General features: G+C 48.1%; 1 protein-coding gene across 2 annotated transcripts in view; it reads right to left on the minus strand.

Annotated features, from left to right (window-relative positions):
- Window positions 1-17,762, minus strand: part of LOC135197292 (probable glutamine--tRNA ligase) — a 39,353-nt gene that overhangs the window by 14,176 nt on the left and 7,415 nt on the right. For both annotated transcript variants that reach the window (XM_064224426.1, XM_064224425.1), the window contains 2 exons: window positions 11,639-11,781; window positions 4,002-4,188 (listed from right to left, as the gene is read on the minus strand). In XM_064224426.1, the coding sequence (XP_064080496.1) occupies window positions 4,002-4,188; window positions 11,639-11,781 (330 nt within the window). The remainder of the gene's footprint in view (window positions 1-4,001; window positions 4,189-11,638; window positions 11,782-17,762) is intronic.

A 17,762-nucleotide genomic window follows, 5' to 3' on the forward strand; every position in this document is an offset into this window, starting at 1 on the left:
AACTCCGTTCTTTCTCTAGGAAGCTCGAGACTTTCTGTAAGCCCCGAACAATTCTTTCCTGGGATGGAAAAGCCTGAAAACCCCGAGAATCCATCCGAAGAATCCCGAATAAACTAAGTTCTGGCTGGGGACCATCTGAGATTTCTCGAGGTTCACGAGTAATCCTAAAGTCCTTGTCAGGTTCAAAGTAGTCTGTAGGTCCTCCAAACATTGTTTCTCCGACTTGGCCCGGATTAGCCAATCGTCGAGATACATAGAGATGTTGATCCCTTCTAAATGAAGCCATTTGGCCACGTTCCTCATCAGATACGTAAATACCTGGGGAGCGGTGGATAGGCCGAAGCACAAGGCCCTGAACTGGAAGATTTGTCCTTGTACTACAAATCTGAGGTATTTTCTTGACGATGGGTGAATCGGAACATGAAAGTAAGCATCCTGAAGGTCCAGGGAGACCATCCAATCTCCCTGACGCAGGGCTGACAGAACCGAAGCTGAAGTTTCCATGGAGAACTTCTTTTTCTCCACGTAACGGTTCAGGATGCTTACATCCAGAACGGGTCTCCATCCCCCCGAAGCCTTTGGTACTAAGATAAGGCGGTTGTAAAACCCCGGGGAGAATGGATCCCGCACTAACTCTATTGCATTCTTGTCCCTCATCGACACCACCGTCTGCAGGAGTCTCTCTCAGTCCATGGTCCTTGTATCTCGTCGACAAATCCTTCGGAGATGTTGCTAAAGGAGGTCTGTCTACGAAGGGAATGATGTAACCCTTCTGTAGAACAGACAGAGTCCAGGGATCTGCTTCTCTTAAGGACCAGGCCTCCACAAAGTGTTGAAGTCTGGCCCCTACCTGTGCTTGGAGGACATGGCTGCTACTTGCTCTTTTTAAAAGAGCGGAAGGAAGACCTTCCTCGCTTGTCGAAGGGCTTTCTCTTCGTAGTAGGTCGAGTCGAGGATGTTCCACGAAAGGGCACAACTGGAGTACGAGAAGACTTCTTCTGAATAGGAATTGCAGGTCTATTCTTCTTCGTGGATTGCACCAGAAGATCCTGCGTTGCCTTTTCCGAAAGGGATCTAGAAATATCCTTTACTAAAGGCGAAGGGAACAGGACAGAGGTGCGAAAAGTAGGGCGGACCTCTGTGAAGGCGAAACTCCTTTTGTCAGAAACGAACTGTAAAGAGATCTTTTCTTTACCACTCCAGATCCGAACAGGGCAGCTAACTCGCCAGAACCTTGCACAGCCTTATCCATACAAGATAGGACACTGTGTAAGGTTTCCGGATCAAGAAAATCTGGCTCACTCGTCCTTTTAGCTAGCAGCCCAAGGGACCAATCCAAGAAGTTAAAAACTTCTAATACGTGGAATATTCCCTTAAGGTGCTGATCTAATTCAGACATACTCCACGATGCCTTTGCAGAATTTAGAGTGTGTCTTCTAACCGACTCTACTAGGCTAGAGAAATCTGAATCCGCAGAAGAGGGGAGCATCAAGCCCATAGCTTCTTCCGTCTTATACCATATTCCTCTCCTCCCTGTCAGCTTGGAGGGAGGAGAGCAATAAACTGTTCTAAGAGTCTCCTTCTTAGACAAAAGCCAGGAATCCAAAGACAGGAGGGCCTTCCTCATCGAAATAGCAGGCTTCATCTTTAGGAAAGCCGAGATTTTGGAGTTTTTGTAGTACTCGAAAACAGCGATCTCGGTGAAGAAGGAGCAGCAGGACTAAGAGAGTCCCCATATTCCTTTAGAAGTAACGAGGCTAAGACTTTATAATTAGAAAGTCCCTCGTTGGTAGAGACTTCTTCTTCAGAAACCTCTTCAAGGCCAAGGTTAGATGGGGATCGCTCTCTCCTGATCGATTCTCTATCATGCGATGTAGGATCTCTAGGAGAAATACTTCTAGTAGGGGAAGGACTAAGTAAGTCAACGTCCTTACAACTAGTAGCCGCTTCGCGCCTGATTGCCTCACGCCCAGTTGGCGCCTTGCGCTTGGCTGGTTGCTCGCGCCTGGCTGGCTGCTCGCGCCTGGCTGGCGCCTCATTCCTTGGAGGCGTCACGCACTTGGCTGGCGTCTCGCGCCTGTCACGATCCTCGCACCTGGATGGCGCCTCGCGCAAAACTGGCGTCACGCGCCTGGCTAACGTCTCGCGCCCCGCAGTATCCTCGCGCCTGGTTGGCGTCTTGCGCCTGGCTGGCGGCTCGCTACTTGGAGGTGTCACGCGTCTGGCTGGCGTCTCGTGCTTGAAAGGATCCTTGCGCCTGGTTGGCGCCTCGCGCCAAACTGGCGTCACGCACCTGGCTGACGTCTCGCGCTTGGTAGGCTCGACGCGCCTGTTAGACTCCTCGCGTCTAGCTGGAGCTTCGCGCTTGGCTGGCGCCTCGCGCTTAGAAAGCTCGACGCTTCTGTCTGGCGTCTCGCTCCTGGTAGGCTCTTCGCGCCTGGCTGGCGCCTCGCGCTTGGCTGACGCTTCACGCCTGGCTGGCGTTTCGCGCCTGACAGGAGAACGGATCTTGCTAGGTCTATGTAAGGCTGAAGAATCCGATTCCAAGTCAGACGATGACAAATCTTGATGGCGAGTCTGACCCCTCGACAGCCTAGACTTCTTTATAGGCAGGAAAGCGTCTTTCCTTCTAGGAGGGTCTCTTGAAAGAACTCCCACAAGCGAAGTGATGGAATCCTGCATGCTACGAAGGATTCTATTCGTTTCCAAATTCTTGTCCAACGGAGGTCTAGAAGATCGGTCTTTTACCGGTTCCCACAAGTCTGTGGGGGAAGGAAGCACATTCTTTGCCTTCTTAATTTCCGTAGGACCATCCTCCTGAAAACGTTCAGGACTCGATGTGATCCTGGGCTCATCCCAACATCTTTTCAGGGGGCGAGAAAGATCCGCCGATCTCCAGCCTCTTTTAGGAGAAGAATTCTCCGAAGAGGAGAAACACTCCCGAAGAACGCTTTTTCTGTAGCGTTCTCTGGCATTCTGTGGTGAAACAGAAAAAGCAGAAGGGACGTCTGACTGTTTGGGGATCCTCCACAACCTCCTTACGGCTTTGACATTCCTTCTCCTCTGGCTTGGGGAGCTTGAAAGAGGTCTAGGCCTGGGAGCATGTGGAGACAATCAGACGCTCCCTCCACAGCACTGGTGACACTTATATCACTATCCACAGTACTTAACTCACTTTGCTTACCTTCAATGGCCGCCATTTTGGTTTCCATTTTCCAAAGGGCGGCTTTTAGATTAGCAATCTCTGATGCCGAATCTGTTGGTTCTATCAAAGGAGCAGAAACTACATTAGATGGGGCAGTAAAAGGAGAAGAGGGTATAACATTACTGATAACCCCGCTAGATACAGAACTAGGCAAGGCCTTGGAAGAAGACCTCCTCACCCTGTCTCTTTCCAACTTCTTCAAATATGAAGTTAGAGATTTCCATTCTTCCGCACTCAAATCCTTGCATTCATTACAAGTGTTATCAAAAGAACATTCATACATCCTGCATTTCTTACAAATAGTATGAGGATCAACCGATGCCTTCGGCATCCTAACTTTGCACCCCACATTCACACACATTCTCACCACACTTCCAGAGTCAGACATCATGTTGAGCAATCCAAATCAAATCCAATAAACGTACCACAATCGCGTATGCCAGTACAATCAATCCAAATACGTCACCGAGAAGTCCAAACGAAGATCAATTGCGATGCAAAATAAGAATCCAGCCGGAGATACCCACAACGATGTTGCCAGTATGGCCGACAGAAAAAATATGATAGAAAACAGGAATGGTTCCTAGTCCTGCTACCCAGCGGCAGGTAGGTAGATCACCTGACCTACCGGTAGCGTGTGCGCGAAATTCGAATTTCTATCGGATGACGGAGTCAAATAGCTAAGTATATATCTGACAGGTAAGTTGAATGTATAAAAATATATTTTTCAAGGACATAAACAACGTTACCAACGAACCCAGAAGAGTAAATATGGAAAAGCAAACAATTAACATACCTAACCATTCCACCATTTCCTTGATTCCCTTGAAGAACTTTTCTTCTTCTTTCTCGGGATTCGTGTCATCGTACCTCAGGAAGCATACACCTCCATTAGCAGCAGCATACCCAAAATTAATGTTAATAGCCTTTGCATGTCCTATGTGTAAAATACCATTTGGTTCTGGAGGGAATCTTGTGCGAACCTGCAAAAAATAATCATCGCCTTTAGGAAAATGTTATTGTTAGTATACAATAAGGTTTTGTACATACTTACCTGGCAGATATATACTTAGCTATACGTCTCTGACGTCACGACAGAATTCAAAACTCGCGGCACACGCGACAGGTAGGTCAGGTGATCTACCTTACCCCGCCGCTGGGTGGCGGCTGTAAGAACCAATCTCCCTTTCCCCCCAGCCAGAATTTTTTCCTTCCACCTGTCTCCTGAGGGGAGGCTGGGCGGGCCATCAATCGTATATATCTGCCAGGTAAGTATGTACAAAACCTTATTGTATACTAACAATAACATTTTTGTACATGAACTTTCCTGTCAGATATATACTTAGCTGATTGACACCCTTGGTGGAGGGAAAGAGACAGCAATATAAATATGGAAAAAAGGGGAAAACAACACTAGTTGTAGGATGTAAATACAACCTTGGTTCTTACCTGTTTAGGCAGAAGACTTCGTAGTTACTGTCTATGAGTCTGCGTTGCCTTAAGAAAGCTTCAGCGAGGGCGTGACCTACAGCTGACAGACTCTTTGGGTCTATCAAAGGGATTTGGTTATCCGCTTAAACTTGATAGAATCCGTGCAGGATCTGTCAATGGGGATTCGCCCACTTATATGACAGAACCTAATCAAGCTATCATTGCAAGGAGCTCAAACATAAAAACCGATCACCTAACCAATCTAATCATTGGTTAGGTGATCGGTGTTCTTTCAAACAACCAAAAACTTACAACCTAACAAGGGGAAAAAATATATACTACAAAGGATATGTCTCAGCTCCCTGCCCCAGCACCGAATCCGCCGATACGTACGGGCCTAACCCGAAGCACTTTTCATACGTAATTTTGACGTCTCTCAGATAGTGTTTGCAAGACTGAGTTGCAACGCCAGAATGTTGCCTTCATAATATTACTCAGGGATATGTTTTTGTTAAAAGTCAATGACGTGGCAATAGCTCTTACCTCATGAGCTTTGACCTTAAGAACTTTGAATTGACTTTCATCACATATCGCATGCGCTTCTTTCACCAGGCTTCTGATAAAGAAAGAAAGCGCATTCTTCGAAAGAGTCCTCCTTGGATCTCTTACAGAGCACCAAAGGTTGACATCATTGCCCTTAAGTTTTTTCTTTCTCTGTAGATAGAACTTTAAACTTCGTACTGGGCAAAGCGACCTCTCTGCTTCCTCGCCTACTAATGCAGACAAGCCTTGGACTGCAAAGCTCCTAGGCCAAGGATTTGAGGGGTTCTCGTTCTTAGCCAAGAACGAAGGAAGGAACGAACAGATAGCTGCATCTCCTCTGTAATCCCACATTTCCTTCTAGCGCATGGAGTTCACTAACCCTCTTTGCGGAAGCCAAAGCCATGAGAAAAATTGTCTTCTTCGTGAGGTCTCTAAACGAGGCAGACTGAGGCGGTTCGAACTTATTGGACCTAAGGTAACGTAGCACTACATCCAGATTCCAACTCGGAATCCCTGGAGAAACCTTCTTGGATGTTTCAAACGATCTTATTAGATCATGAAGGTCCTTATCTTCTGAAATGTTTAAGTTTCTGTGCCTAAACACTGCAGATAGCATGCTACGATAGCCTTTAATGGTTGATACCGCCAATCCACTTTCTTCCCTAAGGAAAAGTAAGAAGTCTGCTATTTGGGTCACAGAGGTACTGGAAGAGGAAAAGTGATGGTTCCTACACCATCGCCGAAAGACGTCCCCAATTTCGATTGGTAGACTCTAAGGGTAGAAGGGCCCTTCTTGCTGCTGCGATAGCCGTTGCAACTCCTTGCCCGAAAAGCCTCTCGTTCTGACCAAACTTTTGACAGTCTGAAGCCAGTCAGATCTAGAGCGGGGAGGTTTTTTGTGATACCTCTCGAAGTGGGGTTGTCTGAGCAGATCGATCCTCTGTGGTAATGTTCTCGGAAGATCTACTAACCATTCCAGTACCTCTGTGAACCATACTTTGTGCGGGCCAGAACGGGGCTACCAGCGTCATCCTTGCTGCCTCCGATTCTGCAAATTTCTTTAGAGTCTCTCCCAGTATCTTGAATGGAGGAAAAGCATACATGTCTAGACCCTTCCAATCTAGTAGAAACGCGTCTATCGACACTGCCTCGGGTCCGATATCGAGAGCAGTAGTTGGCTATCCTCGCATTCTTGGCTGTGGCGAAGAGGTCTATATGAGGCTTGCCCCAAAGCTTCACAGGTCCTGGCAAACATCCTCGTGAAGAGTCCCACTCTGCAGCAGAGTTCTTTTGCTGTCTCGTACAGGGAGAAAGAGCGAGTCCCCCCTGCTTCCTGATGTAAGCCAGGGCCGTGGTGTTGTCCGAGTTGATCTGTACTGCTGAAGCTAGGACGTGGGGCTCGAAAGCTTTCAAAGCTAGCCAAACCGCCATCAGCTCCTTCTTGTTGATGTGCCAGGTCACCTGTTCCTTCTTCCAGGTGCCTGACACTTCTTCCTTGAGCCGAGCGTTGCTCCCCAACCTGTTTCCGAGGCGTCGGAATACAACACTTGGTTGGGGTTCGGAATGTGAAGGGACATCCCTTCTGAAAACCTGAGAGGGTTGGCCCACAAGAGAGGTCCTTCTTGATTTCCCTTGAGATCTCGAAGGAGAACTCTAGGTTTTGCGAACGACACCTCCAGTTTCGATGTAGAAAGAACTGGAGAGGTCCTGAGGTGCAACCTTCCTAGAGAAAGGAATTGCTCCAACGAGAGTGTCCCCAACAAACTCATCCACTCCCTCGCTGTGCATACTTCTTTCTCTAGGAAGGCTTTGACTTTCTCTGACCCTCGGGCTATCCGTTCTGGAGAAGGAAAAGCCCGAAAATCCAGAGAAGCCTCCGAATCCCCAGATAGATACGATCTTGACTGGTGGGGATCAACTGAGACTTTTTTTTTTGCAAAGTTCACCAAAAGTCCCAGAGAACTTGCCATGAAAAGTGTCTTCTGTAGGTCCTCCAAACATCTTTTCTGCGACTTGGCTCTGATTAGCCAGTCGTTCCAAGTAAAGGGACCCTCTGACATTAGGCCTGTGAAGACCTGAGGGGCTGTTGAAAGGCCGAAGCACAAAGCCCTGAACTGGAATATCCTTCCTCCCATCATGAACCTGAGGTATTTCCTTGAAGAAGGATGGATAGGCACATGGAAGTAAGCGTCCTGAAGATCTAGGGACACCATCCAGGTCCCCTGGCCGAAGGGCCGCCAACACTGAGGATGTCGTCTCCATGGCGGAACTTCCTCTTTTCTACAAAGAAATTCAGGGCGCTTACATCCAGAACCGGTCTCCATCCTCCTGAGGCTTTTGGAACTAGAAAAAGGCGGTTGTAAAAGCCCGCTGAGCAAGGTCGCTCACTAGCTCTATAGCCTCTTTCTCGAACATTTGTTCCACTGCTTGTGTTAAAGCAAGGCTCATGATGGGGATCCCTGTAACCTGGCCACCAACTCCCTCGGAGTCGTTGTCAACGGTGGTCTTTCCGTAAAGGGAATCAGAATATCCTTTCCGGATAATCGAGAGGGACCAGTTGTCCGCTCCTCTCTTTGCCCAGGCTTCCGAGAATCTTAGAAGCCTGGCACCTACTGGTGTTTGGAGGACTACTTCCCTACTTCTTAGCTCTGGCAGAGCGTGAGAAGGATCTACTCTCTTGAAAGGTCTATTACCTCTCGAGGTAGATCTCTAGAAGGAGGGCCCCCTCGAAAGGGCTCCTGTCTAGCTGGCGTCTCCTTCGTCTTCGACTGGAAGGAGGTCCTAGGCTTCCGTGCCGACTGCGCGAGCATGTCCTGAGTCACCTTTGCAGAGATAGATCCTGAGATGTCCTGTATTATCTTCTTCGGAAATAGCAGAGGCGAGAGCTGCGAATACAGAAGAGAGGCTCTTTGGGCATGAGAAACAGACTTAGTCAGAAAAGAGCAGAAGACTGATCTCTTCTAAGGATCCCTGCTCCAAACAGGGAGGCTATTTCGCTCGATCCATCTCTAACTGCTTTATCAATGCAACGTTAGCACACTGTTTGAGATCTTCTGGCGAAATAGCATCCGGGTTCTGAGTCTTCTTAGCCAAGACCCCCGAAAGACCAGTCAAGGAAGTTGAAGACTTCCAAGACTCTAAACATTCCCTTCAGCAGGTGGTCAAGCTCGTTCATAGCCCAGGTAGTCTTAGCAGACAAAAGAGCCGAGCGTCGTGCTGCATCTACCAGGGAAGAGAAGTCTGCATCCGCCGATGAAAGGAAGACCCAGGCCTAGGGGTTCTCCAGACTCGTACCAAAACCCCAGTCTGCCCGTAAGCTTGGAAGGAGGGGAAAACACAGTCTTCCCTTTCTCTTCCTTAGAAAGCAGCCAATCACCAAAACCTCTCAAAGCCTTCTTCATTGAGATGGTTGGCTTCATCCTCACACAAGAGGAAACTTTCGTCTTCTTCGAAGTCGAGAATAAAGAGAGAGGGGACGGAGGAGCGACGGGTGTAAGGGAGTCTCCAAACTCTTGAAGAAGGAGATCTGTAAGGATCTTATAGGGACGAAACAGACGAGTCCTTCACCAAATCCTCTTCTGAAGGTTCAACTTCATCCACTGAAGAACCCTCCGCTTCTTTACGAGGGCAGTTAGCCTTCTCTAAAGAAGTGCGTCTGTCTAGAGAGTGTCTAGTAGCAGACTGGCGCCTATCAGGGGAAGCCAAAGTTTCTGGAGAGCTCTCGAATGAGTCCTTCCTACTCTGATGAGTGCGTGCTCTTTGATCCTTAATCCTACTCCTAGAATTCCGGGCTTCCAAAGGGGAGCGCCTGTTAGGAGAGGAGAGCCTACTATGCTCAAGGCGCTTCACAGGATCCATGCGCCTGTTCAAAGGAGAGCGGCTGCCAGGCGGGAGCTGCGCCTACCATGAGGCGAACGCCTACTAGGCTCTTGGCGCCTACTTACAGGAGAGAGAAGCCCTGGAGAAGGTCGCCTACTAGGTGACCGGCGTCTACCATGCTCCACAAACTTCGATCCAGACTTGTGTGTCTCTTCAAAAGGTAGTCTCCCAGAAGAGACATATCTTTCAGGCTCTACACGCCTGTCCTGAACAGAGCGGCTAAAAGGAGAGCCCGCGCCTATCAGGAGAAAAGCGCCTATCCTCCGCACCGCGCTTGGGAGCGGGAGAGCGTCTACTTGGGGAGAAGCGCCTACTAGGCTCAAGGCGCCTAACAAAAGGCGAGATCCTGTCTCTTGACGAATCCATCAAAGAGTTAGGCTCTCTTATCCGGGGAATGAAGGATCTTCGGAAATGAGCGAGAAGACGAGGCTGTACGCCTGTCTTTAGACGAACGCCTACTAGGCGCTAGATTCCCTTCCTACCTCTGGGAGAGAAGTAATCACCAGGAGAAAGTTTCTTGGGCGATTGACGCCTGGAAGACGACAAGCGTCTGCCAGAGGGGAAGAGCGCCTCCTTCCATCCGCTGATACAGGAGAGAGAACCGACTCTGACTGAGACGGTAACACAAAGGCGAAGGAATCCTAGACTTCTTGACAGGGAGAGAGACGTCTTTCCGATGCAGTTCCTCCTGCCAAAGGAAGCCCGCCAGCGCCGAAATCTGCGCTTGCAGTCCAGCAAGAATTCGAGCTGGAGATCTTGCAAAATCCTCCACTGGAGAAGAGGCTCGAAGCCTACTATGAGGCGAGAACTCCTGCTCCATCCTGGGTTTTTCTTGATCTCTACTTCCGGCTCTTCTGGAAAAATTCTTCCGGGCTGGAAGGAAAGGCGCCAGGAGCCTTCCAGGCTCTCTTCAGCGGTCGAGAAGAATCCGAGGCGCTCCATCCTCTTCTAGCGAAGGTGAGGAAGAAGAAGAGAAGCATTGGCGCAATACCTCCTTCTTCGCGCGAACAAGGGCAGCCTGGGTACGAACATCAGGATCTACCGAGGGGACGCCTGATCGGTGGGAGTTCTCCCTAACCTTCCTGCGGCTGTTGACTTTCCTCCTCCACTGGGACTGGGAGTCTGGAAGAGGTCTAGGCCTGGAAGCATTAAGGAGCCGATCAGACACCCTCCACTGCACTGGGGTCACTGCACAATTCACCTTCACTATCTTACCTTGCAACGAACGAATCTTCTTTTCCATGCTAAGGATCGTGGCTCTCATGGTTGCCACTTCCGTAGTCGTATCCTTAGGTTCGATGCAGGGCGCAGGAGCTGAAACTGGAGAAGGTTCTAATGCTACAACAGGATTTTCTACTACCTCGCTAATACGAGACTTACTAGAACTCCTAGACGAAGCCTTTCTCACCCTGTCCTTCTCTAACTTCCTCAAGTAGGAAGAAAGAGCCTTCCCATTCACCCTCATCCAACTTTCACACTCATTACACGGGTTACAAAGAACATTCTTTCCCTCTACATCTAAAGCAAACTGTGTGAGATCTACCGTAGCTTTTCGGTAGTCTCACCTTGCATTCATCCATAGAGCACACCCTAAACATAGAAGATTTCTTAACCTCTAACTCAGACATCTCGAAATCAAAGAAAAATCCAAATCAATATCCAAAAACAATCCACAAATGCGTATGCCAAGCCAACAAGATCAGGTACTTCACCGAAAGTCAGTCCAAATAAATCCACGGCAACGAGAATCGAATAAAGCTGTCAGGAGGTAACAACCACAGGTGTAGTCGTCACCGGCGACAGAAAAATTCTGGCTGGAAAGGGAGATTGGTTCTTACAGCCGCCACCCAGCGGCGGGTAAGGTAGATCACCTGACCTACCTGTCGCGTGTGCCGCGATTTTTGAATTCTGTCGTGACGTCAGAGACGTATAGCTAAGTATATATCTGACAGGAAAGTTCATGTACAAAAATAACTTCTAAGTACAGTATATAAGAAATAATAATAACCATACAGTTAGTAATCAATTAAAATTATCAACAGTAAAGAGTAACCGGTCATTACTTTGCATAGAAAGCTACCATTAAACAAGCTATTAAATGTAAATACTGTATTTGGAGCATGAGCTAACTAAAAGTCAATATTATGCAATATAGCACAGCATTACATGTACATGTACTATGTACTGTATGGCATCTTATATAGATTAAAAAAAACAAAAGTTGAAAAAGTTATAATATTATTTTTTATGATTATCATATACTTTAACAAGCCCACTGGTCTAATGTACTATAATGCTCTCAAAGGGCTGGCTGCTATGATGAAATGAGAAATGATAAAAGAATAAACAAGATAACTAATCGCATTTCACTTCCAGTGATAACAGTAAAAAGTCCTGCACATAATCTACTGTATATATATACATATAAGAATATAAATGTGATTATCCAGCTCCTTATTTCAAGTCCAATTTACATTTGTTCAATTACAAGGTCAAGCCATAAGTTTAGGTTAGTCTTTTGAATATCAATACCCTACAAAATCTCATTTATTTTTAATTTCACCCTTCAAGACCACATACCTGACCTCCTGTTACTTTGAGATGTTCCTTTAACAGGCGCTCAGTCTGATCAGTAATAATATAGCCGTCAGTTTTGTGATTTTCCCCAGGTGCGTGAAACTGTACAGTTCGTAAGAGCTCAGTCATTGTTAAACACTGCTTCTCTGTTGAAAGAAAAAATAAGTACATGGTATAAAGTCCTCAAAAGAAAACCACAGGTATTCCTAACCCAAGATATACCTAATATTTCCCTGTAATACAATATGATCACCTAATTACCTTTATACAGTATTCATGGATGAGCACTGCGGGGAAGAACAACAAATTAGGTGTAACTGAAATGCTGTTACAGCGCCTAGGATTACAACTGACTCTTGTCTTATTGAGAAAATGAACCAAATTAAAGACTTCAGGTAATTCCAGTGAAGAAAATATTTTTCTAACCAGTACTATTGGTCATCCTTTGTTCCATTGTTAACGCTGATGCCCGTAACATGATAAATGGAATAATTACAAGATTTAAATGGCCCCAGTCCAGCTAACAAAACTTTCCTGAATCTACATGAAGCAAACTAGGCATGGAGAATAGTTTAATATGTTATTGTTATTATACAATTAAGTTTGTTCTACTTACTGGCGGAGATATATATATAGCTGTATTTTCTGACGTCCGACAGAAATTTCAAAAACTCGCGGCACACGCAGTGGGCGGCCAGGTGGGGTAGTACCCATCCCGCCGCTGGGAGGCGGATATCAGGAACCATTCCCATTTTCTATTCATATTTTTATTAATGCCTCTGTCTCCTGAGGGGATGGAGGGCGGGCACTTTAATTTATATATATCTGCCAGGTAAGTATGAACAAACTTAATTGTATAATAACAATAAACACATTTTGTTCATGCCACTTACCTGACAGATATATATATAGCTGAATCACACTTCGGTGGTGGGGAAAGACAGAATAGGATTTTTTGGGAAACTAAAATTAAGTAGATGATATACATCTTGGTTCCTTACCTGTTTGCAAAGTAGACTATGTGATTACTGTCACGTAAGGCTGCTTTTGCTTAATTACAGAGTTGCCAGCCAGGTGGAGACCTGTAGTGCTGGTGCGCTCTGGATGATCTGTCAACGGGTGCGAGACCTCAGCGTGACAAGATCATCGAGGCCATACAAATGAGGGCAACGAAGCAACTGACCACCACCTGACCAACTATACACAAACCCCTTAAAACTAGCTAACGGATGGGAGATCTTCACATAAGACTCACCACAACCTAAAAAAAACACAACAACCTAACTTAACCTAACTAAGGAATAGGGAAAGAGCTACTCCGGACCCCAATACTGTGTCCGCAGAAACGTATGGGCCCCAGTGCATTACAATCGTCATAGATCGTTCTCATCCCTTAGGTAATGTGAGGCGAAGACGGAGTTGCTCCTCCAAAAAGTACAATCGAGGATGTCCTTGATTGACATGTTCTTTTGGAAGGCAAGAGAAGGTAGCGACGGCTCGTACTTCGTGCGCTTTTACTCGGAAGAGGCTCAAATCAGTCTTCTGGAAAGATGATTGAGCCTCCCGAATGGTGTCCCTTAGAAAGAAAGCCACTGCATTCTTTGATAAAGGTAACTCTGGCCCTCTTCACAGAGCACCAGAGGTTACCTGAGGGACCTCTAACCTCTTTAGTTCTATGCAGTAGAACTTGAGAGCCCTTACCGGGCAAAGGACGGCTCTCTCTGGTTCTTGGCCCACCAGACTTGACATACCTTTGATCTCAAAAGTCTTCGGCCAAGGGTTCGAAGGAGTTTTCATTCTTCGCCAAGAAAGATGGGTTCAACGAGCAGACAGCATTGTCCCCTTTGAAGCCCATTAACTTGCTAAACGCTTGAATTTCACTAACTCTCTTAGCCGTCGCAAGAGAAGTTAGGAAAAGAGCCTTCCTTGTCAGATTCCGAAGAGACGCTGTCTGAAGCGGTTCGAAAGTGTTCGACATAAGGAATTTCAGGACTACATCCAGATTCCATGAAGGGGGTCTCATTTGAGGAACCTTCGAGGTCTCGAAAGACTTCAAAAGGTCATGAATATCCTTGTTGTCAGACAGGTCTAGGCCTCTGTGCCTAAAAACCGCTGACAACATGCTTTTATATCCCTTGATGGTAGGGACCGCTAATTTCTGCACATTTCTGAGAAATAGCAGAAAATCAGCTATCTGGTTCACAGAGGCGAGGAAGAGGAAACTCCCTCCTTTTTACACCATGCCCTGAAGGAAGCCCACTTCGACTGGTAAACAGCTCTTGTGGAAGCACGTCTCGCATGTGCGATTGCTCTCGCAGCTGCCTTCGAAAAACCTCTCGCTCTGGCCAACTTTTCGATAGTCTGAACGCAGTCCAGACTCAGAGCGGAGAGGTTTTTGTGAAAACCTTTCGAAGTGAGGCTGTTTGAGTAGATCTTTCCTCCAGGGCAATGTCCTTGGAAAGTCTACAAGGAAAGACATGACCTCTGTGAACCATTCTCTTGCTGGCCACATCGGAGCGATCAGGGTTAGCCTTGTCCCTTCCGAGGCCGCAAACTTCCTCATGACTTCCCCCAGAATCTTGAATGGTGGGAAGGCATATAAAGGTCCAGGCCCGTCCAATTCCAAAGCAACGCGTCCACCGCGATTGCCTCTGGATCCAGGACCGGGGAGACAGTAAAGAGGAAGTCTCTTGTTCCTTGACGTTGCGAATAAGTCGACCAGTGGACGTCCCCACAGCGTCCACAGGTCTCGACAAACGTCCTCGTGCAAGGTCCATTCCGTCGGAAGGACTTGGTCCCGACGACTGAGAAGGTCTGCCCTGACGTTTTGCACACCTGCAATGAATCTCGTCAGATCGTTACCTCTTTCCTTTTTGCCCACAGCAGAATCTCTCTCGCTAGGGAGTACAACGCTCTGGAGTGTGTACCTCCCTGGTTTTTTAAATAAGCGAGTGCTGTGGTATTGTCCGAGTTTATCTGAACAATCTTGTTCTCCAAACTCTTCTCGAAGAACTGCAGGGACAGAAATACTGCTGCCAGTTCTTTTACATTTATATGCCAGGCTACCGTGTTCCCCTCTCCAGGAGCCTGACACTTCCTTCCCCCCTATGTGCTGCCCCCATCCTGTGATGGAAGCGTCTGAAAACAACACTAGGTCGGGGCTCAAAAGACTTAGGGACACACCCTCTTGCAGCTTCTGAGGGTCCAACCACCATCTTAGGTGGTTCTTGATCGGAATCGATATCCTCATACTGCATCGAGATCGTCTTTTGCCTTCCACTCGTCTGCCAAGAAGAATTGGAGAGGCCTGATGTGCAGTCTTCCCAAGGAAACAAACCTTTCCAGCGAGGAAATGGTCCCCAGCAGACTCATCCATTCCCTCGCCGAGCAAGTCTCCTTCCTTAGAAAGGCTGAGATCTTTTCTAAGCCTAGCTGCTGACGTTCCTGGGACGGAAACGCTCGAAAAGCCACTGAATCCATCTGAATCCCCAGATACACGATGGACTGTGTTGGGGTCAGATGCGACTTTTCGAGGTTGACCAGAAGTCCCAGGGACTTCGCTAAGGCTAAAGTGAACTGCAAGTCCTTCAGACACTTCTCTCTCGACGACGCTCTGATCAGCCAGTCGTCGAGGTATAGGGAAAACTCTTATTCCCGAAGAGTGTAGCCACCTCGCTACGTTCTTCATCACTACTGTGAACACCATCGGAGCCGTGGTCAGTCCGAAGCACATCGCTCTGAACTGCCAAACTTTGTTGTTCAAGACAAATCTTAGATATTTTCTTGAAAGAGGGTGGATCGGGATGTGGAAGTACGCGTCCTGCAAGTCCAAGGATACCATCCAGTCGCCCGGTCTCAACGCTCCCAGAACAGAATGAGGCGTCTCCATCGTGAATTTGATCTTTCCACGAAAAGATTGAGCCTGCTTACATCTAGAACTGGACGCACCAACCTGACGACTGCTTTGGTACTAGGGAAGATTCTGTTGTAGAAACCTGGAGACCCCAGGTCCGCGACTTGTTCCACCGCTCTTTTGTCGATCATCTGTTGAAGGAGATCGAACAAGACTTCTTCTTTTCTCCTGGTAGGATGGAGAAAGGTCTCGGGAGTCGTAGAAAGGAGGAGGAAGATCTAAAAAAAAGGGGATCTTGTACCCCTGCTCCACGATCTTGAGGGGACCAAGAGTCCGTGTCTCTCTCTCTCCACGCTCCCGCAAAATACTTCAGTCTGTGGCTCGACTGGTGTCTGAAGGACATGCTTTTCACTTGGAAGGCTTTGGTTTAAAAGAAGCTCTTCCTCGTGAAAACCCTCTCCCTCGAGGAGCTGCTCTCGAGGGGGGAGCCCCACGAAAGGGCTTTACTTTCTTCGGCGGACGAACTGCAGCCGAAGAGGTTGAAGGTCGGCCGACCGTCTTGTAGACTGGACCAAAAGATCCTGAGTAGTCCTTCTCTTGTAAGCTGTTCGTCAGGTCCTTTACCAAAGTCTGGGGGAAGAGATGGTTCGAAAGAGGCGAAAACAACAAGTCCGCTTTCTGAGCTGGCGTCACTGAACGAGCTGTGAAGTTGCACAGCAAAGCTCTCTTTTTTAACAAAGCTGTTCCAAAGTGAGATACTAGCTCTTCCGAACCATCCCTGACGGCTTTGTCCATACATGCTAACACGCTGGACAGCTCCCCCAGACTAAGAGATTCTGGGCTTCTCGCTTGCAAATCCAGAACTCCCAAACACCAATCAAGGAAGTTGAAGACTTCCAGCGTCCTGAGCAGACCTTTCAAATGATGGTCTGTCTCCGACGCGGTCCAAGTTACCTTGGCAGAGGGTAAAAGCGACCTCCTCTGTAAGTCTACAAGGCTGGAGAAATCTCCTTGAGCCGAAGAAGGGATACGAACTCCCACTTCGTCCTTGGTCCTATACCAAATGCCTCCTTTACCACTAAGTTTAGTAGGAGGCAAGGCGAAGGTCGTCTTGCCTTGGTCTCTCCTTCTTATCATCCAGTCCTGGAGCTTCTTGAAAGCACGTTTCGTCGATAGAGAAGTCTTCATCTCTACGAAACTCCGGGATTTTCCCCGTTTTCGATGAAGAAAACTGTGAAGGAGGAGACTTGGGAGCTGCGGGCTGAAATTGTCCTCAAAAGAAGAACGCAGAGTCTAACTAGGACTTTGTAATCCGAGGTAGAAGGGGCTGTAGCAGGTTCCTCTTCACCCGATCAGCCGAACTACCTAGTTCTCTCCTCTTCTCTAAACGGAAGAGGAGAACGTCTGTCAGGAGAAGGCGTCCTATTGGCGGGTCTTAGCAAGATCAAAGGACCCTATCCTTGCAAGATGCAGCCTTATCACGGCTGTCTTCTTTCTGACGCTTACTGCTCGCTGATGGAGAGCGTCCTGAGCGGACGAGCGTCTTCCGCGCCTTCCGCGGCAGTCTCACCTGCCCGAAAGAAGAACGTCTTTACCATCTCTTCGCTGGCATACGTGCCTGAGCGCGTAAAAAAGCGTCTTGGGGGTAAGACTTCTTGTTCGAATCCCCGAAAGCGTCTTGAAAGGAGGCCTGAACGTCCTGGCGAGCTTCCTGCCAAGCGTCCTGTCTAGCGTTCCTGGAGATGCGTCCTGCCGAGCGTTCCTGTGTAGCGTCCTGGCGAGCGTCCTGACGAACTCCTGCCTCGTCCTGCCCCAAGCGTCCTGACGAACGTCCTGCCTAGCGTCCTCCAAGCGTCCTGACGAGCGTCCATGACAAGCATCTTGCCGAACGTCCTGCCGAGCGTCCTTGCACAAAGCGTCTTCAAAAGCGTCCTGTCGTAACGTCCTTCTATAAGACGAACGAGATCGGCGAATCGCTGAAGGAGAAGCGACGGCGAACGAGACGCAGGAGGAGAAGGGAGACGGAGACTGCTTAGTCCTCTTGACAGGCAGTCTAAGGTCCTTCCTCCGCTTAGGCTCGACTGCTGCTGGGCGAGTCCTCTGAGCCATAAGCGAGGATAGCTGGTCCTGAAGGGACAAAAGAATGTTCTTCGTTGGAGAAGAATAGAGTCGAGGAAGCAGGACTGGTCCTGTGAGAAGACGAGGGGCGAGGGGACGCCTCCTTCCTTCTCAAAGGAACAGCTACCTGTTTCTCAGGTATACGCGCCTGTGCGC

Source organism: Macrobrachium nipponense, chromosome 18 (assembly GCF_015104395.2).
Source record: "Macrobrachium nipponense isolate FS-2020 chromosome 18, ASM1510439v2, whole genome shotgun sequence".
NCBI lineage: Eukaryota > Metazoa > Arthropoda > Malacostraca > Decapoda > Palaemonidae > Macrobrachium > Macrobrachium nipponense.